The 24,480-nt window shown below is 58.0% G+C and overlaps 2 protein-coding genes across 4 annotated transcripts; one reads left to right on the forward strand and one right to left on the reverse strand.

Annotated features, from left to right (window-relative positions):
* Positions 1–410: 410 nt before the first annotated feature.
* HOOK2 (hook microtubule tethering protein 2) lies at positions 411–11,587 on the reverse strand. Of its 3 annotated transcripts, none has more exons than XM_055430384.2 (24): positions 11,402–11,587; positions 11,262–11,318; positions 10,542–10,938; positions 9,932–10,017; positions 9,790–9,862; positions 8,802–8,852; positions 8,579–8,711; positions 8,414–8,481; positions 7,865–7,927; positions 7,475–7,555; positions 7,216–7,376; positions 6,990–7,130; positions 5,744–5,945; positions 5,293–5,403; positions 5,097–5,184; positions 4,637–4,706; positions 3,621–3,758; positions 3,437–3,524; positions 3,192–3,226; positions 1,560–1,642; positions 1,371–1,471; positions 1,093–1,203; positions 953–1,027; positions 411–854 (listed from the first exon to the last, which is right to left on the reverse strand). In XM_055430384.2, exons 3-24 carry the CDS (start codon positions 10,584–10,586, stop codon positions 705–707), a joined length of 2,154 nt encoding a protein of 717 aa, XP_055286359.2. In that variant the 5' UTR covers positions 10,587–10,938; positions 11,262–11,318; positions 11,402–11,587; the 3' UTR covers positions 411–704. The 3 variants fall into 3 exon arrangements, with proteins under 3 accessions (XP_055286359.2, XP_055286357.2, XP_055286358.2); XM_055430382.2 differs by having other exon boundaries at positions 1,371–1,474; XM_055430383.2 differs by having other exon boundaries at positions 953–1,024; positions 1,371–1,474; positions 11,402–11,582.
* Positions 11,588–21,799: 10,212 nt separating this feature from the next.
* Positions 21,800–23,643, forward strand: JUNB (JunB proto-oncogene, AP-1 transcription factor subunit). Its single transcript, XM_055429581.1, has one exon. The coding sequence runs from the start codon at positions 22,099–22,101 to the stop codon at positions 23,140–23,142; it is 1,044 nt and encodes a 347-aa protein (XP_055285556.1). The 5' UTR covers positions 21,800–22,098; the 3' UTR covers positions 23,143–23,643.
* Positions 23,644–24,480: the final 837 nt, after the last annotated feature.

A 24,480-nucleotide genomic window follows, 5' to 3' on the forward strand; every position in this document is an offset into this window, starting at 1 on the left:
AACACTTGAATCAGGTCACATGCCTCCTTTGCTCAGAACCATCTGTGTTTCCCATGTCACTTAGAATAAAAGTTAAGGGGGACTTCCCTGGTGGTCCAGTGGTTAAGAATCTGCCTTGCAATTCAGGAGACCTGGGTTTGATCCCTGGCTGAGGAACTAAGATCTCACATAGTGCAGAGCAACTAAGCCCCTGGGCCACAACTACTGAGCCCACACACTCTAGAGCCCATGCTCCACAACAAAAATAGCTCCCACTCGCCGCAACTAAAGAAAGCCTGCGCCAAAATGAAGACCCAGCTCAGCCCAAAAAAAAACCAACAAAGAACATAAGTCAGGCTTTTCTCAAAAGCAATGATCTTAGCCCCTTGACACCATCTCCCCCTGCCCTCAGTGCCCGGAGTCCAGCCAGATCAGATTAAAAGCCTTTATTATTTTTCTTCTCAAATATAAAATCACTCTATCCCCTAGCAGCTCACTAACCCCAGGGAGAAAATCAAGAATAAGAATCACATTGCTAAAGAGCACAGGCCCATTCCTGCCTCCCACCTGCCTTCTACACTCTTGTCCCAGCTGGGAGAGAAAGGGGCAGAGACTGTGACTTCAAGGTTCTCAAGCAACCAACTGAGGCATAATTCTGGGCCCCCTGTGATTTGGGGGAATCCAGGGTGGATTAAGCTGGGCAGGTGGCAGGATCCTGCGATCCATCAGTGCTTGTCGGCAGGGTGCATGTTCAGGGTTGCTAGGCGTCCCAGGGGTCCACGGCGAGCGTTGGTGGCCAGCCGCTGCTGTGCCAGGAATGACTGGGCATGGGCAGGGGCCCTCTCTTCCCCGGCTCGCTGCTGCAGAGCCATGCCCTGGAGGGAGGGAGGGGCACAGCTGGGGTCAGATGAGCCTCCAGGACACCAGCACCCCCCAGGCTCCCATTACTTCAGGCAGGTGATACTGCACACACCATATTATACCAGGCACTGATGAGCAGCTTTTCTTCCTGCTCCCGCTGACTTCGACTCTTGTCAAAGTCCATCTGCTAAGGAGGGAACAGTCAAGGGACTGGATATACTAGGGGCAGTGAGAAGGGGTTAGGACACCCACCTCCAGGTGCCGAATTCGGATGTCCCGCTCCCGGAGCTGTGTCCTCAGGGCATGGAGATCTGGGGGAGCCCCCCCAGGTGGCTGCTGCTTGGGTTCCAGGGTCTGTATGACCTACGGGTGGGGAAAGACACAGTCAAGGTGACCTTGGCCCCACCAGCCATGATGTAGAAGTCTGTGACGTGATACAGTAGGACAGGCGTGGGGACAGGAGGCAGAGAATTGCCAAGGGGGAAGAGGTGGCCTGGGCAGGAGGCCAGTGGGGCACCCAGCATCCTCACCATGCGTGCCCTGTCCACATAGCGGCGGCACCGCTCCTCCATAGCTCGTAAGTCCATGTCCTTCTTTTGCAGGCTGTGCTGAAGTTCCTCAATATGCCGGGCTGCTGGAGGGACAAGGTGGTCCCTAAGCTCTGTGCTGAGCTTGGGGGCTCCCCCAACCCATCCAGGTCGCTGAGCTCCCCGCCTCACTGCTGCTGTCGGCAGGAGGCTCCAGTTGCTCGATGTACTCGCGCTTCCGCTGCAGCTCCAGATCTGCCTCATGCAGCTTCTGCCTGCAGGTGGGGAGCCAGAGGCAGCCTCAGTTCCGGGCCCATTTCTCTGCTTCCCAGAAGAAGTGTTCCTGCAGACCTCTCCACCTGATTCCAAGCCTGGGGGCTATGTGTCCCGGCACCACCATCTCTTCAGCCATCAGAGACACAACCCTCCATGACACTCATCAGGTGGCCCCTGGACCAGCCCTCCCTCCCCTATCTGTCCACTTCTCTCCATTCCACAGCCCACATGCTGGTCCAGGCACCATCATCCCTTGCCAGTCTTCTACTCTCAACTCCTCAGTTCATTCCCAACCCAGCAGCCAGGGATCTCTCTAGAATGCAAATCTCTTCTAATGAAAGGAAATACAAGCTAATAGTTTGCCGCCTCGGCCAAAACCCCAAAGATCCCCATAAGTGAGACTAATATCTTGTATCATGGACTTGGAACATGGTATAACATCTGATAGTGAACCTTTGGCTATATCTACTAAAATTACAAACCCATATGCCCTGGGAGCCACCCATTCCTTTTTTTTGTTTTTGGAGATATATTTGCACACAAACAAAATGATACATATATAAGATTTTACTTTGTTGCACAGATTGAAATTGCAAATGGTTAGAAAGAATGAATTAAATCAATTATGATATAACCAAAAAACTGCTATATGACAGCCCTTCTGGACCAGAATTCTACAGAATTAAGCCCCAATGCCTCCAGGTATTCATCCTCTATAAGGAAACAGCTTTCTTTGCTCTAGGTAGGCATTAGGTACATTCCAGTCTTGGCAGAACTGAGAGAATAGTCATGAAAATCATTTTCTGTAAGGTCCAGTTTCCCCATGGAACCCCAGCTGACAAAGAATGCTATATCACGAAATTAATAATAAGGTCTCCCTTTATTTATTCATACGAAGAAATGTGTCCAGTAAACTAGTTAAGTAGGGAAAGCAAAGTGTACATATTATACTACCTTTTGTGTAAATGAGGAATGAGAGTAAAAATCTATACTCATATTCATTTGAATTTGCTTTAAAAATTATATATATATATAATTTCCATAATAAACTAATAGGAATGGGGGTGGAATGGACAGAAACTGAGTTAATGAGGGAAGACTGACATGTTTACCCTTTATTTAAGAAAGTTCTTTTTAATAAAGAACTTTATTTTTGGGGAATTCCCTAGTGGTCCAGTGGTTAGGACTTGGAGCTTTCACAGCTATGGGCCAGGTTTTATCCCTGGTTGGGGAACTAAGATTCCACAAGCTGAGCTGTGTTGCTAAAAATGAAAAGAAAAAAAAAAGTTTTTTTTTTTTTTTAGCAATGCAAAAAAGTAATAAAAGGTGACTATCACTTTGTCACACAACCTTGCTAAAATTCCCTGAGTGACTCCCAGTTGTTCCCTCCAAATAGTCCACACACCTTCCTTTGGTCTATAAGACCCCAGGGGAGCTGACACTTTAGTCTGTGTGTCAGCTGACCCCCTGGCCTCATAAACAACTTCCCATGGACACCAGATCCATCCCCTACACCTTTGCCCCAATCTTTCCCGCGACCCGACTCACAGATGTTCCTCCAACTTCCTCTTCAGCAGGATTGACTGGAGGAGAGAGAGAAGAGGCGTTGGGTGAGTGTGGGGATGAGGTGTCCAGAGGTCCCAACCTTCTTGGCGGGTGAGGGTTGGGAGTGGCACTCTGAGCCCAAGGTACTTACTATGGACTTCACGGGGCATCAGGCAGCAGGGGGGAGAGAGAGGAGGGTTAGTGGGGGGCACAAGGGAGGGCCAGGCAGGGAGGAGGTGGGCACTCACGTCCTCAGTCTTGCCCCCCTGCTCCTGCAGGGCCTTCTGAAGGTCCTCCACCTGGGCCCTCAGCTCCAACAGCTGCTGCTGGTTCAGCCTGCGGAGGTGGGGGCCCCCGCTCAGTGCCTGCGCCCTGCCTCACTCCCCCTCCAAGCTTAAGGCGGAGGCCCCCCTTCGCAGGGTGGGTCCTCACCGGTGCTGCGTCTCCAGGCCGTGGCGCGCACGGTTGGCCTCCTCCAGGTGGCGCTGCAGCTCTTCCTGCCTTTCCCTGTCGGCCGCCTCCTGCTGGCACAGGCGCTTGTTCTCCAATTGAAGTCGCAGGAGTGTTTCCCTGCGGACCACGAGGGAGTGAGCAGGGCTGGAAATGGGTCACCACTCAGGGCTCCGGCAGGGAAACTGGGCAGACGGGGCCAGGAGAGGGACAGTGCCCAGGGGAAGGGCCCAGTCAGACCCTAGGGTAGGGTTAGAGTACCCGGGACTGAGCCTTGGAGTGGGTGGGCGGAGCGCTGGTGGGGTGGGGAAAAGTGGGCGGAGCCATGAGCACGGTCTAGGGGTGGATCCGGGGAAGTGCAGGGCTACACGAGAGGGTTAGAACACTGAGATAGGGCTCTGGGAAAGGAAAACATTGCAAAGAGGAAAGCTGGACTGGGAGTTCATGCGGGCAGGATACAGGTCACTGATCCCAGCAGGGAATACACTGAGAACAGGACTGTGTCCTGGGGGCAGAACCTGATGTGGGCGGTGCTGGGCAAAGGATTTTTGCCTGGGCAGTGGAGACAGATGAGTTGGACCTAATTGGTGCACTGAGGGTGGATCCCAAAGAGCTGATGTGAGCCACCAACAGGGCTAGAGTCCCAGCCAGGTAAAAGAATTAGAAGTGCGTGAGCATAAAGGACTTCCCTGGTGGCTCAGATGGTAAAGAATCTGCTTGCAATGTAGGAGACCTGGGTTGGATCCCTCGGTCAGGAAGATTCCCCTGGAGAAGGGAATGGCAACCAATTCCAGTATTCTTGCCTGAAGAATTCCATGGATGGAGAAGCCTGGTGGACTACAGTCCACAGGGTGAGGAAAGAAAAGTCCGGCTAGGACTTGGGAACCAAGCTGAGCAGGTCTGGCTAGTGGTAAGTACCTGCTCTGGGGATGGGGTTGAGGGTGGGAACTGGCAGGCTCCAGTGGGACCAGAGCTCTGAGTGACTGACCCCTGGATACCTGAGCTCTGCAGGTAGGATCTCGGCTGCTAAGTTTCCCACAGCCGGTGAGGTGGGATCCAGTGAGGGGTCTGGAGAATGTGAGAAAAGTCTTCAGGTGGCGCCACAGTTCCTGTCCCCATCCCTAGGGTCCTCTTTGAAGAAGCATCTTTGGGGACTCAAGTTTGGCCAATGCCTGACTTAACACAAACCCCACACCCAGTTTGAAAGGGAGCCATGGTATTTGGCCTGAGTTTGTCTTTGCTCACCCCCTCAGAGCCCCGAAGGGCAGCTCTTGCTGCTTTCCATTTGCCCATGTCACCTCTTTCCACTTGAGACTCCCTCCAGCATGGCCTCACTCTGTGACCCCAAACTAGACAAGCCCTGGGCACTGCCTTTTCTGCTTGCCCTAACAGCACATGTGGCCAGGTGAGGCTCCAGGCCAGTGCTCTCCCAGATCCTGGGATGAACCTCCAACTCACCGGCCTGGGCCAGCCCCCGAGGCTGCATCTGGGCGCAGCGCAGCTCCTCATTGGCCTCCCGCAGGGAGTCTCGCTCTGCCAACAGCCGCTGGAGGGACAGATTACAACAGGCCACTTGAGGCAGGATCAGCCTCCTGGGAAATGGGCTTTGCCTTGATGGGCAGGGTAGGGCTGGGCAGTAGGACCTCAGCCTCACCTCCTTCTCCTTTGTCACCGACTCATACTTTTCCTCCAGATTGCGGCACTCGAATAGCCATTTCTCAGCCTTCATGGCCTCCTCTTGCCGTTGGCCCTGCAGTTCCTGAACCTGAACAGAGGCGAGGGGAGAGGACTACAGGGTGGGAGGGAGGGACAGGGACTGAGTACAAGGTGAAAGGGCGGGGCCAGAGGGACCAGCAGAAAGAGACTTGGAAGAGGCGGGGCTTAAGTTAAGAGGCGGGGCTTAAGTTAAGAGGCGGGGCTTAAGTTAAAAGGCGGGGCTTGCACAGCTAGAACAGAGCTGGCCTGTCTAGAGGGTGTGGCCTCTATGTAAACGAGGGGGCGGGCTCTGCGTGGAAGGGCTCAGCACCTTGCTGTGGGTAAGCCAAAGTCAGCAGCCAGCCAAGAGGAGCCCCCACCCCAGTCTGAGTCCAGGCTCCCACCCGCACCTGTCGCCGCTGCGCCTCTAGCTGGGCACGCAGGGATCCGGCCCGGCGCAGTTCTTCCTCCAGCTGTCGCGTGCGCTCCGCGTGGCCGGCGTTGCACTCCTCCAGCTGCCTCACCTGCCGCCGAAGCTCCAGCAGCTCGCCCAGGCGGCGCCTGCAGCTGCTCAGCGTGGCTTCCAGCTGCCCAGCTCGCTCGGAGGACTGCCTGGGGGCCGGGGCAAGCGGGAAGAGGAGGTGGGGGTCTTCGGTCAAGGGTTCAGCTTGGATGCGAGGCCCTCCGGGCAGGGGAAGGTGTCAGGTCAGCCTTGGGCATTTGGGTCACGAAGGTCAGGGGTCAGCGGGGCCTGGTGATATTGGGGGATCATTAGCGAGCATCAAGGAAGACCTAAACATAAATGGTTGTGTTTGTGCTCAGTGGCTCAGTCGTGTCTGACTCTTTGGGACCCCATGGCTCCTCTGTCCATGTGATTTTTCCAGGCAAGAATACTGGAGTGGGTTGCCATTTCCTTCTCCAGGGGATCTTCCCGACCTAGGGATGGAAGCCACATCTCCTGTGTCTGCCACATTGGCAGGCAGATTCTTTACCACTGAGCCACCTGGGAAGCTCCAAACATCAACGGATAGCCCAAGATCAAAATCAGGGGTTTTCTGGGGGACACAAAATGACTGGGGTTACAGAAGGAATGATGGGGCCCACAGGGTCTGAGGAGCCTCCTTGGACACTCTGGGGTCATGAGATGGCTGTGGGGCCAATAAGGGCATTGTGGGTGCAGGGGTCATGGAGGGGTCATGGGGGATCTTTGAGGCACAGCAATGTGTGGGTCTTGAAGGTATGGTAGGGGCTCACTAGGAACTTTTAATATTACAGGGGTGTCATGGGGGTCACAAGGGAGCTTTTTGAGGCTACAGAAGGCACATTGAGGTTCAGGGGTGGGTACTATGGGGGCCCACAAAGCACTTTGCGGTTTCAAGGATGCTGTGGCATCATAAGAAGGGACAGTCACGTGATGGGGGGTCAGAGGTGTCACCAGGGTCAAAGTTATTGCATTGTGGGGTCTTGGGGGGCCACCATGGATCCAGGGACTTTGGAGTTCTCCAGAGGACATGACGGGTTCCAGGATAGTGTAGCAGGGTTCAGGACAGTACTTTAGAGTCTGTAGGGCATTATGAGGGCTCACTAGGAATTTGGGGGTTACAGAGGTACAATGACGTCAGAGGGGCAGTCTGGCAGTGGGGACTTGCCACTCACCGAAGCTCATCCATCTCATCCTTCAGAGCCTGCGCCTCCTGGGCCAGGCTGGTCAGCGCTTGGTTCCGCTGCTGCAGCTCTGCGACCTCCCGCTCCAGCTCCACACAGCGCATGCGCTCGTCCTCCCTGCCGCTCTCCAGCCTGGGGGATGGCGGAAGCGTCACATGAAGGGACTGTACCTGCCCCAGGCCCCTGGTCTGCTGGCCCTGTCCCCACCTGGCCATACCTGAAGTTCTCTTCCTGCAGCTGCTCCAACTGGGTCTGCAGCAGCAGCAGCTTCTTGGCAGTGAGGCCGCTGGCGCCCTCATCCTCAGGCCGGCCCACACGCTCCCTTAGAACCGAATTTTCCTGAGCCAGGCTCTGTTTCTCCTCTGACAGGAGAACCAGCTGCGGGCAAGCAGGGCATACAGATAAGCTGGAGCTGGGAGGGGAGGCTGTATGGGCGACCCTACCCTGGCACCTGAGAAACCCCATCTCGGCCCCACCTGCCGCTCCAGATCCAAACAGCGCTGCCGTAGCTCGTCCCCCTCATCAGCCTCCTCACTCAGGAAGTAGTACCTGCGGGACTGATGAGAGGAGTGGAGGGACGGGGAGAAGCAAAAAACTCAGGGATCCAGGGGAGGAGGATGTGGAATGGGAGGCTGGGATCCCCAGGGACAGAGAGGAGGGAGCTGAGAAACCCTGAGGATCTAAGAGAGAGCTGGGACCTGAGGCGACTGGAGGAAAGGCAACTCGGGAGCCCTGGGGACCTGACAAGAGACTAGGATCCTGGGGGATGGGAGTGGTTTACAGGCTCAAGGTCAAGCCCCTGCTCCTCAGGCAGCCCTGGAAAATCAGTAATAGGGTTGGACTTTAACAAGGTCTCCATCCCTTACCTGGCTATCAAAGTTCCCATATGTTTCTGGTGACAGGGAGTCAGAGGTGTCTTTGGTCATGAGCTGGAGGGAGGGGAGAGGGCAGTGGGAGAACACTGAGATGAGCTGCGGCCTCTGAGGGCAGCCTCCAAAGTTTCTACAATCCAGCCTAAGAATCCTCGTCCTTCAAAACAACCCCAGTCCAGAGGCTGCCCCATACGTCCAACAAACAGGGAGTCCTGGTCCTTCCTCCCCCCAACTCCCAGCTGCACTGCAAAATATTTGGGATCCTAGATCCAGAGAAGGGACTGAACCCAGGCCATGGCAGTGGAAGCATTCATTCCTAACCATTGGACCGCCTGAGAATTCCTGAGGTCTGGCCCTTTTAGCATGTTAGGTTGTGACTTTGAGCTGGGAGGAGCTGGCAGACACATGAGACAAAGAAATCTGGCCAACTGAGTTTCACACAGAGCCCAGGCCTTACCAGGGCAGACTCTGTGCCCAGCTGCCTCTGCCCTGGAAATGTCCTCTCCCCTGAAGCTCCTTGCCACAGTGGGCACCCCCACCTACCTCCTGGATGGCTTCCATCACCACATGCTGAACGGATTCCTCTAGTGTCATGATTCTCTGGATGTGCTCTGGGGATCAAGGTGGGGGAGACTGAGGCGGGGGTCGGAGGGGCAAGGAGGGTTTTCTTGGGTCTTCCCATTAGGGACCACCCCTAACCTCCCATACCCTGCTTTTTCTCGCAACTGATGGCACAGCCCAGAACCAGCTGAAGCAGCTTGCCAAGCTCTTCTGGGTCTGAGAACTCGCCAATGAGGCTCACATCTGGAAGGTGCTGCTCCAAAATGGGATGCCCCAGGACCTGAGGATGGGGGAGGAAGGGGTATCAGGGGCTCAAGGATTCCGCCCCTCCTCCCAACCTAACCCACTAAATCCCTTTACAGTTACTCACATCCTGGGAGTACTCCACTAGGCTCTGTAAGATCGCCTTCAGATTGCTGACCTGGGGAGGGGCAAGGAGTTGTGTCCAGGGTCCCAAAACCTCCGAGAAGGGGCCAGGCAGACCCCACCCTGAACCTGCCTAGCTCATCCTCTTCTTCTCTGCCTCATCCTAATCCCTGGTCATCTCATCCTGTTTGGCCCCATTCTCTGTCTGAATGTCCTCCCTCCTAGGACTGACCTGTCTGACTGCCTGCTCTTCTTCTCCACCTGCCCATATTATTTACGTGTCCCAGAGATCCAGTCACTTCTCATCACCTGCCCCACTACCCTTTGACCCTAACCATCATCTTCTTTCACATGGATGGTTACAACAGCTTCCAGTCTTGCTGCTTTCCCTCCATTCCTCTACAAACAGCCAGGGGGAGCTTTTCAAAGCCCCAGCCAGCTTTGTGTCTTTCCTCTACTAAAATCCTTTCTTGACTTTACACAGCTTAAAATAGAATCTACCTCCCTGCTCCAGCCTGCCAGGTCCCTGATGACCTCATCTACCATTCCTACACCCCTGCTTTCTGTTCTAACCTCCATGCCATTCATTCCTCGATCACACCAAGCTTATTCCCAACTGAAGGCCTTTCCATTTGCTGTTCCTGGGGTCTGGAATCCCATTCCTCCAAATCTCACATTTGAGATCAGCCCATCTAGTGTAACCACCCACCCACTCTCAGTTGGCTGTCTCTCACGACCCAGATTGGCTAACTGCCATTGGAAGTCAATGTTAATGCTTGTGTATGCAGTTTTTTGTCTGTGTTACTCCTTGCTGCACACCCAGGCTTGCTTAATACAATAATGGAGGAACAAATACATAGCTAGCTGGTCCCCATACATCTGTCCCTCTTCCTGTCCAGGTCTGTCTGTCCATCACCCAGGATATGTCTAACTGACCGGTCCCTGATCAACTCTTCACCAGTCTGTCCCCCATTCCTGAGTCCACCTGTCACCTTCAGCCTCCGGTTGGGACCTGGGTCCTCTGAAATGCCCTGGAGCCACGCTTCGTTGAACCAGGAAGGGTCTCTGGGGGTGAGAAGGTGGGATGAGCTGCTGGATGACTCCTTTGGGACCCTCCCCCTCAGCCCCACTCACATCTGGTTCAGCACAAAGGCTACTGCCAGGCCACTGCTCAGGTCTTGGGGGCTGGTACAGGGGGGCGGAACATTGAACGTCTGCAGCTGAGGGAGGAGAGGAAAGTGCAACAAGATTTAGGGGCCGGGACCAAGGAACGACGCCCCTTTCGCAGACTTTTCCAGTCAGCAGGACTCTCACAAGGTTGGGCGGAAGTTGCTGGCCAGTTGCTCCAGCAAGTCAGCTCCGTGGGGGTGTGACCTCTGCTCACCTGGACCGACCAGAGGGGGCGTGGCTTCACTCTACCGCAGCCCAATAAACTCTGCGCGACCAAGCGAGGGCAGAATCACAAGTCACCTGGTCCCCATAGGCACCACGTGACCAGGCCAGCTCACCTGTGCCCTCCCCCTCTACAAGACCCAGCCACAAAGGGGCGTGGCCTCACCTGTTCTTTCCAGCAAAACTGCCACGTGACTGGGCAGGTGCTCAGGCCAGAGTCCAACTGCCTAGCAGGCCGACGACCCCCTCCTCCTCCCAGCCCCAGGACGGAGGGGTTGGACAGAGCCAAGTTCGGGGTTCCCGGGTGAGAAGAGCAGGCGTACACCTGTCCCTGGCCCCGCCCCCGACCTACCCAGGTGAGCAGAGACCCGCATAGTTCGGCCTTGTCCATGCTCATGGCTCCCGATCGGATTCGACCCCGGCCGTGCAGCCCCGCCACCGCAGCGGCGTCCAGATCAGCCAACAGCGAGCGCCGGCGGCCCCGACCTCCCGCTCGGTCTAGAGCGCCGCCCCGCCCCCTAGGCGCAGGCCCCGCCCTAGACACGTGATCTCCTCCAGGCTCCAGCTCGGGCCTTCAGATCCGCCATGTTGGATCCGGGAAGCCGTTTGGGCTCCTGTATTGCCGCTAGGGGTCAGTCTGGGCCAACCTTGCGCATTCCAAGGGTGGCCTCGCCTCTTCTTCCCCGAGCTCTTTCTGAGGTAGTGGAGACCTCGTCGTCTTTCCTCAACCAAGGTGGAGTTGCCCCACCCTGTAATACAGGCGCATTCACGTCCCTTCCCTTCAGCTGAAAGAAATTCTACTGTCTAACCACATTATGATCGGAGCCTTTGCGCGGGAGAAGGGCAGGCCATAACGTATTCTATGGACTTAGGGAACACAAAAGGTTCTTCCCAGTGGAGGGGACTTGATAGTCTTGCCCAAGGGTAGACAAGGGGATTCGGGTCCTAAGTCGAAGGCAGGATAGTTAGTCCTGGGTAATGAACAGACATATTTGCCTACACTGGATCCATCCTTCACTAAGCTTTCCCAGCCCTTTCCCCTCCCTGAGCCCAGCGCCTCAGAACCCATTACCGGGCCGTCCTGGTCACCTCGGCCCACCAGGGGGCGCCCGGACCGCAGGAACGCCGCCTAGAGGGGACACGAAGGGCCTACTCTGAGACCCCTGGGCAGTGAAGAAGGCTTAAAAAGAAAGTGTTACTAGTACTACGTACCAATAAACTCGCAGTCACTATTTATGGAGTGCCTACAGAATGCAGCACTGCGCTGAGGGATTTAAATATATAGTTGTTTGGAATCTCCACGACTCTAGGCGGCAAGGGCTCTCATAATTCCCTGTGCGCAGGCGAGGAAAGAGGTTCTGGGTGGATCCGGCTTGGGGTGCTGGGAGGCGGGTAAAGCCCCGGCCGGCGTCCTCTGACGCCTGAGTTCCCCTGCAGTCCCTCCCCCGCGGGGCGGGCGAGGTAATGAGCAGTAATTAGAGGTTATTAGCTGTACCCAGAGGGAGGGGCGGGCTCTGCTTTGGGGGTGGGTCTAGGTCTGAAAGGAGGGGACTGCTCCCTGCAACCTAGAGTCTGGTTTTGGCGACTCCTACCCGCGCCTCCCCCCCCAGCAGGTTGGGCAGGATAACAGCTCCCCTCTTAACACCCCCTCCCTGCATTCCCCCTTCCCGCAGTATCGCGGGAACACAATCACTCTAGCACTGACTCCAGCTTACAGCCCACTCAGACGCGCGACCGCACACACGCAGGGACCTTGGAGGCTCGTCTACACACCCACATCCCCTTCCCGAGTTGTTTTCAGTCTCCATCCCCTGGGAGCAGAGCGGAGGAAAGGAGTAGGGAGGAAAGGGACAAGGGCCGGCAGTGCGGGCTTCCGGACTGGGCTTCTTCCGGCTGGCATGAGAACAACTGCCATTTATTCCCTATCCCGCACCCGTCAGGGAGAGGGTGCTGCCAACAGGGGGAAACAGGGTTGGGGGGGGCGGACTGCCACCTGGCAGAAATGGAAGGTGAGCCGGAACTACGGCTGTGACAAGTCTGGGAGGCTGGGAATATTTGTGAGAGGATGTAGTCACCCAATATTGGGGGACGTGCTGGGACCGCCAAATATTTCGGAGTGGGGTCCCCAGTATTTGCAAGACCCGCAGGGATCTTGATGTTTAGGAGGGATCTAAATATCTGGAGCACGGACTTGAATTGTTTTAACGTTGCCATGATATTATAGGCGTTACAGATATTCAGGGACCCCAAAGTCCCCAGATTTAAAGGAAGGTTTGGGTACCCTCACTTTGAAGGAGTCACAACCCTCCATTTGGGGCGGCCAGGAATCTCATGTTGGAGGGGAGAGGGAGTTCCCTACGGTGGTGGAGAAGAGCAGCAATCCCTAATAATGGGACACAGGGAACCCCGCTGTTGAAGGCATCCCTGTGCCCTCCAAGGAGACCGGTTACAAACCTTCATTCTGAAGCAGGGATCTTTTATTTGGGGAAAAGATTCAAACCCCCATTTTGATGGAGAGAGCCCCAAAGTTTGGAGAATGATCTGAAGGCCTCCATTACGGACAGAGATGCTGGTCTGGGCCAGCAGCCCCCAGCTGGTTTGGGGACCCCACCCCCTCCTTTCCCCTCTGTTTCCAGGAACAGCTGGGCCCAGCCTGGGCTGTACTGCTGGGAAGCGGGTGAGTCAACCCCTCCCTGTGGCCACAGCTGGACCCCCGCCCGCCCCCTCTGGCCTTCACATCTGGGCAGAGACCCAGTCATGAGAGCTGGGATGGGGACCCTTAAGTTCACACATTTGGAGATGGTGCTGCTCCCTTCGGAGAGTGATCACAGCCTCAGGGTGGACACCATACCCCACCCCATATCATGAGGGACTTTGGCAGGTTTTCTACACTCCAGGCACTGACATTCTGCCAGGACTCCCATCCTGACCCCCTCCCCTCCTCGAGTCTGTGTATATATCTCTGAGTCCATGTGAAATGTGTTCACATCTATGTACATGGGAGATGGTGGGTCTGTGACTGTGTGTGCACAAGCTTGTGTCTGCATCGACCTGTGTGTTGGTGAGTCTTGAGGCCCTGGGAATTTACACAACAGGCTATGTGTGTGTGATTTGGTGGGTTTTTTTGGAGGAGGGGTGTGCTGTCAGGGACTAGGGCACGTGTTTTTCTTTATGGGACCTTGGTTCTGGTTTAGTCGCTAAGTCGTGTGGGGCTCTTGGGACCCGCATGGACTGTAGCCCGCCAGGCTCCTCTGTCCATAGGATTTTCCAGGCAAGAATACTGGAGTGGGTTGCCATTTCCCTCACTAGGGGATCTTCCTGACCCAGGGATCGAACTGGGGTCTCCTGCACTGCAGGCAGATTCTTTACCAACTGATCTACCAGGGAAACCCTTACTTTGTGTCTATATCCCTATGCCATTCTTTGTGTAAGCAGTGAATGACTGATCATCAGTACTTCAGTATGCCTTTGTTTCTGGGACCGTGTCCTACTTTATGTCATGTGTTTTTCTGCGATAGCATGAGGCTGTCATGGGTGGCCTTGGTTTGCCCATGTCCCCGAGACAATCTGGTGTCCCTGTATGCAGCCTTGTGGGTTTGTCTTACTTTCTGTGCCCTAATGTGATGTATGTGGACAGTATGACCATCAAGTCTGTCCCCACAATGTGTCTGTGACTCTACAGTCTCCATGTGAGGGGAATGGCTGCATGACAACTAGATTCCTGAGGTCCGAGACTTTATCTGTTTGCGTCTTACTTTGTGTTGATGGTGTGGCTTTATAGGAGTGTCTGTATATGTCACCTGTGTACAAAGATGGCCCTGCCTGTGTCCCTACCACAAACGGCGTGTGACAGTGTGACCCTGCCCGCATTCGCTGCGGGGCTGCCTGGATTAATGAAGGTTTGTGCCAACGTGTGGCAGGTGTATCTTGTGTCCTCGTGACACTGTAGATCGAGAGTTTGTGACCTTGTGGGGGGGTGTCAAAGTCACACAAGACAGCGTACTTAGCGGAGGCAGAGGCGGTGATGTGCTCCGCGGGTGTCAAGAACCTCGAGCTCTGCTGCTCTGGGCCCCGCTCCCTGCGCTGCGGGGGCGCGTGCGTCGTGCGTGACGTGAGGCACGACGGGGGTCGCTGCCTGCGTGGAGCCCGACGCGGTCCTGCCTGCGAGCGCCGGGAGAGGGTGGAAATGGGCTAGCTGCGTGCGTGCGTGCGTGCGTGCGTGCGTGGGCAGCCGCGGGGGAGCGCTGGGCGCAGCCCCACCCTGCCCGGGACAGTTGGGCGAGGGTGAAACCCTGGCAGGGGGGTGGGGCGGGACGCAGCGCCGTTAACCCCTTCCTGCCCAACCTGAAACTTGTGGCCCCTCGACAGAGCGCGCGGGGGCTTCCCCAGTGCTCGGGGACCGTCCCTGACGAGGGAGGAACCCCGCCATCGAGCCGAGAGACAACCACCCCCCAGTTACCATGGGAACCGGAGCTTCCCGCGCAGCCGGGTGCTTCCTCCCCTCTCCCGGCTCTTCCTTTAACTCCACAGTCCACCGATAATAGGCTTCCCGCTCCTGATCTCCGGGGAAGGGGCTGGGGTCAGCGAGGCCGGGGCTTGCGTGACTCAGGCCAGCTTGAGGGTCCCCTGGCCACAGCAGACCTCGCTCCCCCTTCTCCACCCCGTGACTCACCCCTCGCGGCTTTTCCCCGTGTGTGACTCAAGCCCCTGGGGAGGGGGCTGTGGACTCTGAGACCCCCTTCCAGGCAGTGGGGGCTGAGAACCCAGTACTGGGGACCTGGAGCTTGAAGGGTGGGGCTCTCCCTCCAGCGAGGGTCGGTGTCTAGTGTTTTCCCTCAGCCATCTCTTACCAAGGTCACTAGAGGCGTTTTCCCCCACCCCTGAATTGGCAGTACCTAACCCCCCCAAAACCCTCCGGGAACCAAGTCCCCAGCCCCTCCCCCTCAAGCCCACAGGAAGTTTTGGCAGAGCCCGTTGGCGACGAAACGGTTAAAGCCGTTTTCTTATTCATTTCATCCAGGGGCCCCTTTTGACTCAGAGCAAGCCAGGCGCCCCCTTGAGCCGGGCCTCGTGGGGGCCTGGGTTCATACTTAGAGAGGGGAGGGAAGGCTGTTGGTGAGCTGACTGGGGGTCTTGGGTGGCAGGTACAGAGTTGGGTTCAAATCCTGCCTCTGCCCTCATTGCTATCTGGGTCTCAGTTTCCCCATCTGAAAATGGGGGATAATTTTGAGCAGTTTATTGTGGCATTGTGAGATTAGGTGAATAATAGATGGGACACTTCTTTTCCAGAGCTGGGCACAGGAGCAGAAAGGGGACTTGGTCGGTAAAAAGACCCAGGCGCCTCCTGTCTCCCAGGCCTGGGTGCCGGGTGCCCAGCAGAAGTGAGTACTTGTGGGACAGTCCAGGCCCCACCCAGGCGCTCTGAGGCCATAGAGTTCATCCCGTCCACCCCCTGCCCGGGGCAGGCACCCAGGAAGTGAGAGGCGGGGCAGGAATGAGGCGGAACCTGTTGGGCCGTCGCCTCCCCACCCCCCCACCCTCATTCCGGGGCCCTGACATGCCCCCCCACATACGCTGTGGCCCCACCCCCACCGCCCTGGACGCCTGGGTCCTGACCCGAGGGTGGCCCAAGGGAGGGGATGTCGGCGGAGACAGCGTCTCGGGAACATCCTGTGGACTCCTGGCTGGACAGACGGGAGAGTCAGCCCCTCCCCGGGCAGGACAGCAGTCGGCTGGGGGCAGAGTAAACATGGCCCAGAGAAGCCAGACTTGGAGGGGCGGCAAGGAGCATACACATACACAGTCACCCCGAGAGAAAGCCAGTCTACACACAAAAAACTCCTGTCACCCTGGCCACAGACAGACTGCCAAATGGGGACACACTGACAGGGTCAGACACAAATCTGGGTAAAGACGGCTGTCAGATGCAGACACGGTGACAGGGTAGGCCAAAGAGGAAGACCTAAATCCTGCCAAACACATGAAGATACTGACAGGCCAGAAGCATAAAGGCAGGGAGTGAATGACACAGATAAGTGAACTCAGCATACAGGCAAGATGGACACACTGACAAGCACAAGGATACTGACTTTCAGGAGAGAAGTGCACAGCCTGGCAGACAGTCACATGTCTACAGGCACCCTGAGACAAGTGTGACAGGCCAGAAACACACAGGCAGGACGGACACACGGACGCAAGTGGGCAACACAGGCATGTGGATAGACTCAGAGATAAGGGACACTTTCAGTGCAAGTGCCCCAAGAAGTGCACAAGAGATGTTCAGATACAGCGTGAGATCCTGACACACCGGAGAAGGCCACAAAGGCATACACGCACACACACACCAGCAGGATCACCAATTCAAAAAGATAACTCAGAGGTGAAAGAGACAATCATAAACGTTTGGAGAGAAGGACAGGAAGGACACATACAGACCATGACAGACAGCCCCGGCCGCCACTCCCCAACAACACGCACACAGTTGCATACATACTCAGACAAGCTCTGAGGACACCAGAAATCAGCCTTATAGATACACACTACCTCACTGATAACACGCACGTCAGACCCTCTGACAGACTGGGTATATGAAAGCGGACAGACTGACATATTCACAGATATGGTCTGGCCAGATAGTCACACCCAACCCAGAGAAGCATGGACAGGCCCCAGTCAGATATTCATTAACACACTGGCACAAGGACACCCTGACAGAACCTGTTGGCTAACACACGCACACACACCAGCCACAGAGCCCACATGGACACACACAGACGGTCACAGACACACACCAGCCATGGACCTCACACACAGACCTCACACAGGCAAGCCGTAAACCTCACATACAGACACACACACATGGACAGACCAGACATGAATAGATTAGCAAAAAGAACTCCAGAACACACTAGACTCCTGTGTACAGGCCAGCCACAATACAACCTATCACATAGGCCATATACATACACACAGACACACTCCCCCTCCCTCCTCCATCCCCCCACCCAAAGCAGACCGGCCCTACACACCCCTGCAGGGTTGGGCCAGCACACAGACACATGCCTTGAGAAGACAGGCTTCACACACACTCTCACATCACACGCCCTGACAGGCCAGCCACACACAAACCCACAGCCAGCCAGACACATGCGCGCCCCTGGACTATGAGGAGGTACTGTGGGGTTCTGGGCTGGCCAGCCCTTCTCTGCCCCCACCCAGAGATCCTGGTGTTTACTCTCTCCAAACACCTCCCCCCACCTCCCTCCCAGACTGCTTTTTGTCTCTTCTCCTAGGAGGCCCAGCTCAGCAGCCTAGGTCCCTGGTGGGGTATGGGCCTGTTTTCTCAACACATCCGCTATAAATGGGGCACCCGGGATCTCAGCCATGCTCGGGCCCCCCAAGACCTCACCAGCAGTGGTGGGGGGGGACCAGAAACAGTCTTGTAGGAAACTCCCCTCATGCCAAGCTTAGTCAGCCTGAGGACAGACTCTCCTTCCTGCTTCTAAGAAAACCGAGCCGCTTCCTCCCCAGGAGAGGGATAGGGACCCCCCAAACCACAGAGGTGAGGGAGGGATGCGGCTGGCAAGCTAGGGGCTCCTGGGGGAGGGCCTCCGTGATTCTCAGCCTTTTCCTGCCAGCTGTCTGTCCACACCCAGGGGCAGGGACAAGGGAGCCTGGGTGCTATGACTTGCGGGTTCTCGCCCTGGCCTGCCCACTGGCTGACTCACAGGCAGCCCCCAGCCCAGTTTCCTGGTGAGGGCCCTGCCGGCCAGTCGGGCCAGGGTGGAGGGGGGTCACCAGGCTATTTATAAGAAGGAGAAGTCCCTCCTGCCAAGGCCAAAAGCCCCAGAGAGACCCATGGGTGGGGGTGGGTAAACTTCCTCCTTATCCAGTCCCCCAGGTCCCGGGCCTCTGGGCATGAGGAAAGCCTGGGCACAGTCTCCTTAGCCAGATGCTGGTTTGAAGCCCATGGCCTGGGCAGTACCTGGCTGCTAGTCTGGGTGCTCAGTGCAGACAGAGGAGGGGGCTATCCTCACACCCTCCTCACGGGGCTGGCCTTGGCGCCAGTGGGGCGGCATGAGGGGGTGGTGCCCAGGCCACAAGGGTGAGACTGGCAGGGGCCTGGAACCGGCTGTACCAGCTCAGCTGGGCCCCCGCCCTCCCTCCTGGCCCAATCCCCACCCCCTGCTCAAACACTCCTGCACAGAGCATGTTGATCTTGCCCCCAAACACACCAGCACCCCTCTGTCCTGTGCCCAACCCCCATAAAGGAGACCCTTTATGAAGGGGCCTGCAGAGCTTAGCATACAGTTGGTACTGCATATATGTCACTCTGATTGTGATTATCTACACAAAAGTGGCTAACACTCGAGCCAGACAGCTCAGGTTTCAGGTCAACCCCAGGACTTTGAGCTATGGGACACGAGGCAAGTTCCTTACCTTACTGTGCCTAAGTTTTCTAGTCTCTTAAAGGGGGCTAATAGCAAATAGCACACATTTCGCTGGGTTGTTGGAAGCAGGCAATGAGTTATTCTATGTAAACCACTTTCAAGAGTGCCTGGCCTATGGTAAGAGCCATATGTGTGTGTGTGTTAGTCACTCAGTGGTGTCTGATTCTTTGGGACCCCATGGACTGTAGCCTGCCAGGCTCCTCTGTCCATGGAATTCTCCAGGCAAGAATACTGGAGTGGGTTGCCATTTCCTTCTCCTGGGAAGAGCCATATAAGTGTTAGCTATTAAAATAATAATTGTTTCTCTGTCTGCTTGTCTTAAGTGTCTCTGAGTCGTGCTGTCTGTCTGCATGACTCCAACCCTGCAGCTCTCCCTGCCCTAACCTCCACCCCCATACATCCATTTTTCCTTGCTGGGTCCTTGGCCTCCATCACTACTCTCATTGGGACAGTCTCACCTCTCTCCAGGACTCCCCTGGCATGGCCAGCCTCAGCACTGGTCAGGGCTGACTCACTGTGGCCTCCTGGCCCATGGGACCTGCAGGTTGGCTTCCTGAGATGCTGCCCTCTGGTCAGACCTGCCCAGCCCCCCAACGCTGCCCGCTGCACCCCCGCAGGGCCCAGCCAGATGTCAGCTGCAGTTATTAGCATGGGCGGGAGACACAGACCTGGCAACATGCCTGCCAGACTCAGCGGCCACTGGAATCTCCCTTGAGCCTAGGGCGGGGGAGGGGAGCAGTTCAAGCAAGGGAGGAGGGGAGGGTGTACCCAGGGGTCACAAGGACCCTCCAAAGATGGGGACACCCCCAGCTTCTCATGGGACCTTCCTCCCCAACGCGCCACTGCTCTGCTGGACTTCCCCAGCCCCTGCAGAGCTCAGTTTCTCTTTTGCCTTCTTTCGTTTTGCTTCTCCACACTTGGTGAGCTCTGTGCTTGACCTGTAAAGGTTGGCTAGCTTCTCTCCCCCAGCCTCTCTCTGCCCTAAAGAAACTTCTATCTCCCCAAAGATAGAGGCTTCACTTTCTGAGAGACAGATCATCTTTGGTTTTAGTGGCTGGTATCCTATCTGCTTGGAAGTTCCACTTTAAGTCTAAATCGAAGCCTCACCATCTAAACCTTCCCTTATTCCTGGGGAAGGGGCTCTGGAGGGGTTCCCTCAGATGAGGGAGACACCTAAGGTGAGGAATGGATCCCCCTTTAGGTATTCTGGATGGTGAGGAGCCCCCATACTAAAACAGGAGTAGGGCCCTTCACCCACGTGAGTGAAGGAGGGGGCACCGCAGCCCCTACGGATGTATGTGCCAGACCTCCTGGCACAAAGTAAGGGCACCCAGCTCGAGGTAAGAGGCAGCCGTGTCAGCCCGCCCAGGCGCCGGGGTCGCCTCGAGGCACTGGCCCGCCCCCTCTTCGCCCGTCGGGCTGGGGGCGAAGTCCGACCCAGGCCCGCGGGCAGGCGGGGACCTGCCAGGCTGGGTCGGGCCAGGCAGGGCCTGGCAGGACGCGGCCTCAGAGTGGCTGGGTGGGGCCGGGCCAGGCGGCCGTGGGGGCCCCGGGGGCGGCGGCCGGGGCTGGTCGGGACTAGCCGTCCGGGGGCCCGGGCGTGCCCTGGGACCTGGCAGATACCGGGGCCCCCGGCCCCGGGAAAGCGCTAGACCCACCCCTTCCTGTGCCCTTATATGGGCGTCGGGGCGAGACTCCGGGGGCCGCCCCGCCCCCAGTCCGGCCTGCGGACTCCAGCCTGTTGCCCTGGCGACCAGGCCCAGCTCCCCGGTGGGTCCCCTTCCCTCCGGCCAGTGGAATCGTCCGGGACTGCCAGCCTCCGCCATTGCCTGCGGGCTCCGAGGACTGAACCATTACTGGGGTGGGGATCGGTGACTGGAGACTTCTGCAGCTGAGCTTATTCAGCGCCCCTGGCTTCCTCAGGGGTCGCCTGCTCAGGTTCCTCTTCCGAGGCGCTGAACCCCGCCGGACACAGGGCGGGGCGCCTGGTCCTGTAGGATTCGAGTGACGGAGGCAGGGCAGGGCTCCGTCCCCCGGGGCTGTTGCCACACTTCCTGCCGCGGCGCTCTTTCCCCAGCCTGTTTCTAAGGAAGGAGTGGGGTTGGGCGACCGCGCCCCAGCCGTCGGGCTGGGTCTAGGCACCAGGAGCCGACACTGTGTCGGTCAACCTCAGGGTCACTAAGGGAGGGCTTTGGGGTAGGGAGTATACAGGCACCCACGAGAGGGGGTGCCGATCATGGAAGGTCTCCAGGATCCTCAAAGACCCCGCCTTCTCTCGGGTCTCAACCGGGGACCCTCTCGATGTTATCTCAATTGAAAGGGTGCCTCGACCCTTCTAATTCTCTCCATCACTTCGCAGATGACCCCAGTGACCCCCAACCTCTGACAGTATCCCACTCTTCTACCCTACGTATTTTCCTTGCCTCAGTGTACCCCAGGGACCCTTTATGCATTTCTAGTTTCAATTCCTTCCCGCTTGTGGGGGACTTTGTCTCTCTCCGGTGGACTCCAGGACCCCGACTCATATTTTGCACAGTGGACCCTCCAGCCTCTCCCGGGTACACTTTTGATCGCTCCTCCTTATTTTACCTGGGTTCAGCTTCTCCCGATAAAATTCCAGTCCCTCAACCATTCTGTACCCAGGACCCCCACTCAGTTTCTGAGTCAGATGTCTCCTCCCTCGCTTCCCCATCTACCTAGCTTGATCTTCCTGTCTCTCCTTTGCGGGGTCTCTGTGTATTCTCAGCCCTCCAGCACCTCTGAAAGACTCCAGATCACTCAGGCCTTTCCGTGTGCATCCCGGGACCACCCCCTCCCCCCAACACACACAGAGTTGCTCAGTACCAATTCCTCGTATCCCTTATCGCGTACTCCAGGGAAATCATCACTCTCCCTGAAACCTCTCCCGGTGTGCCTCGGATCGCCCCAGCACCCCCTTCCTCACGCACCCTAGGGTCCTCTGGCCCCTCCCCCTGAAGGCGCTCCGAGCCACCCAGCCCGTGGCCGCTGTTTACAAGGACACGCGCTTCCTGACAATGACGCGAGCCGCCTCCTCCCCTTCCCCACGCTCCAGAAGGGGGGCGCGGGGGCCTGGCTCGGGCGACAGCCAATCAGAGCGCACTTCCGCGGCTGACAACCGCGGTATAAAGGCTTGTGGCTCTGGCGGAGCGGCCGGGACCTTGAGCACGGTCAGGCCAGCACCGGAACCAGCGGGGAGCGGGGAGCAAGGGGGAAGCGACACCAAGAAAACGAGCGCGCCAGAGAGGGGCAAAGGGGCTCGAGAAGCCGCACAGAGCTTCCTCGCACAGCCTCCGACTGGCCTCTTCCGACCAGTGCCAGCCCTCAGGAACGTTCGTCCAGACACCCGATACAGGCACAGCTGCGGACTGCGCGCGGCTCGCCGCAGTGAGGCCCGGGGCGGCCCCGCAGGGACCCCCTCAGACCGCCCGGGCCGCCCGGATGTGCACTAAAATGGAACAGCCCTTCTACCACGACGACTCATACGCAGCGGCGGGATACGGCCGGACCCCGGGCGGCCTCTCTCTACACGACTACAAACTCCTGAAACCCAGCCTGGCGCTCAACCTGGCCGACCCCTACCGAAATCTCAAAGCACCCGGTGCGCGGGGTCCCGGCCCAGAGGGCAACGGCGGAGGCAGCTACTTTTCCAGCCAGGGTTCGGACACAGGCGCGTCGCTCAAGCTCGCCTCATCGGAGCTGGAGCGCCTGATCGTCCCCAACAGCAACGGCGTGATCACGACGACGCCCACGCCCCCGGGACAGTACTTTTACCCCCGCGGGGGTGGCAGCGGTGGAGGTGCCGGGGGCGCAGGGGGCGGCGTCACTGAGGAGCAGGAAGGCTTCGCCGACGGCTTTGTAAAAGCGCTGGACGACCTGCACAAGATGAACCACGTGACGCCCCCCAACGTGTCCCTGGGCGCCAGCGGGGGCCCCCCAGCCGGGCCCGGGGGCGTCTACGCCGGCCCGGAGCCGCCTCCAGTCTACACCAACCTCAGCAGCTATTCTCCGGCCTCTGCGCCCTCCGGAGGAGCCGGGGGCGCCGTCGGGACAGGGAGCTCGTACCCGACGGCCACCATCAGCTACCTCCCACACGCGCCGCCCTTCGCCGGCGGCCACCCGGCGCAGCTGGGCCTGGGCCGTGGCGCCTCCGCCTTCAAGGAGGAACCGCAGACCGTGCCTGAGGCGCGCAGCCGCGATGCCACGCCGCCGGTGTCGCCCATCAACATGGAAGACCAGGAGCGCATCAAAGTAGAGCGCAAGCGTCTGCGAAACCGGCTGGCGGCCACCAAGTGCCGGAAGCGGAAGCTGGAGCGCATCGCGCGCCTGGAGGACAAGGTGAAGACACTCAAGGCCGAGAACGCGGGGCTGTCCAGCACTGCCGGCCTCCTCCGGGAGCAGGTGGCCCAGCTCAAACAGAAGGTCATGACCCACGTCAGCAACGGCTGCCAACTGCTGCTTGGGGTCAAGGGACACGCCTTCTGAGCGCCCCCTTATCCCCCGTACGGACATTTCCCCAACCTGGACGGCTGGGCGCACGCCTCCCATGGGGCGAGGGGGCAGGCGGTGGGCACTGGCCCCGGGGCCTGAGGGCGCTACAAACCACACTGGACTCCTGCCCGCCCGCTCTGCGCCCAGTCCTTCCACCTCAACGTTTACAAGCCCCCCTTCCACTATTTTTTTTTAAATTTTTTTTCTGCAGAACTCAGTTCATATTGAATATAATATATTTGTGTATTTAACAGGGAGGGGAGGAGGGGGCGATTGCGGCGGAGCTGGCCCCGCCGCCCGGTACTCTAGCCCTCGGGGATACTGGGGAGGGGACCCCCGCCCCCTGCCCTCCCTTCTCTGCACCGTACTGTGGAGAAGAAACACGCAGTCGGTTTCTAAAGGATTTATTTTAAGCTGTGTTTATGTGTGAGTTCGTTTATTGTCCTTACTTTTTATTGAATCTATTTAAGTAAAAAAAAAAAAGTTCTTTATTAATTTCTGTTGTCTTTTTTTCAAGCCGGACGGGCGGAGGGAGGGGAGTACTAGGCAGCCCCCACCCCACGGCTGTTTGTGGCTTGCTCCTATAACTGTGTCACCCTCGCCAGTTCTGTTCAGGCATCTTGCGTCCTCAGCCCAGGTGTCCAACCCTTCTCGCGTCTCCTGATCTCCCGGATTGGAAGGTCCAGGGCGGGTACACAGTCCAGCCCCCCTCCCCCCCCAGCGCCAGGGGACAGGATGCCTGGGGCGAAACGCTCGGCGCGCAGGCGCGGCACCGCCCAGCCGCGCGCGCCGGGGCTTTCCCCGCTGACGCTGCGGAAGCGCTGTCCAAACATGGGCTGATTCTGCCCAGTGACGCGACAGCGGTCTCCGGGCAGATTCCGGGAATCCCCTCCCCCGCTCTGCCGGGCAGGGCTGCGGCGCCGGGAAGGGGGCCGGGATTTTCCCAGGCTGGCGGCTGCCGAGGCCCGGAAAGCCCCAGGCCTGAGTCCAGAGCGTCCGCGGTGGGCGGGCCGCGCTCCAGAGCCCCAGGAGCCACCCCAGAGTTTCCCCCATCGGGCTGGTGCCTAGGTCCTGCTCAGCCCACGCCCGCTGCGTTTGACCTGACCCGGGCGGGGGGATGCAGTTGCCTGCGCGTCGTTGCCACCGCGATCCCCTCCCCACCCCCGCCAGGAAGGGCGGTGCCCGCCTGCCAGTTTCCCCTCCCGGGTGCCAGGCCGGGAGCGGGGCGACTGCCAGGTCTGGTCCTGCCGGGGCGGCTGCTTGGGCCGCCGGGCGCCGCCGCCGCCCTCGCACGGGGCTGCCTCCCCCGCAGCTTGAACGGGTGGGAGGGCG

Source organism: Moschus berezovskii, chromosome 8 (genome assembly GCF_049115385.1).
Source record: "Moschus berezovskii isolate FMDL1 chromosome 8, NW_MosBer_1.0, whole genome shotgun sequence".
Classification (NCBI taxonomy): domain Eukaryota; kingdom Metazoa; phylum Chordata; class Mammalia; order Artiodactyla; family Moschidae; genus Moschus; species Moschus berezovskii.

Bases quoted from the DNA above. Each gene is read 5' to 3' on its own strand.
- HOOK2 (XM_055430382.2), bottom strand. From the start codon at position 10,586: ATGAGCATGGACAAGGCCGAACTATGCGGGTCTCTGCTCACCTGG. The intron at 3,525-3,620 runs GTGAGGACCCAC...CCACCTCCGCAG, and splicing joins GGCCTGGAGACGCAGCACCG to GCTGAACCAGCAGCAGCTGT. The intron at 1,475-1,559 runs GTGAGGCGGGGA...TTGTCCCTCCAG, and splicing joins GCCTCCTGCCGACAGCAGCA to CAGCCCGGCATATTGAGGAA.
- JUNB (XM_055429581.1), top strand. From the start codon at position 22,099: ATGTGCACTAAAATGGAACAGCCCTTCTACCACGACGACTCATACGCA.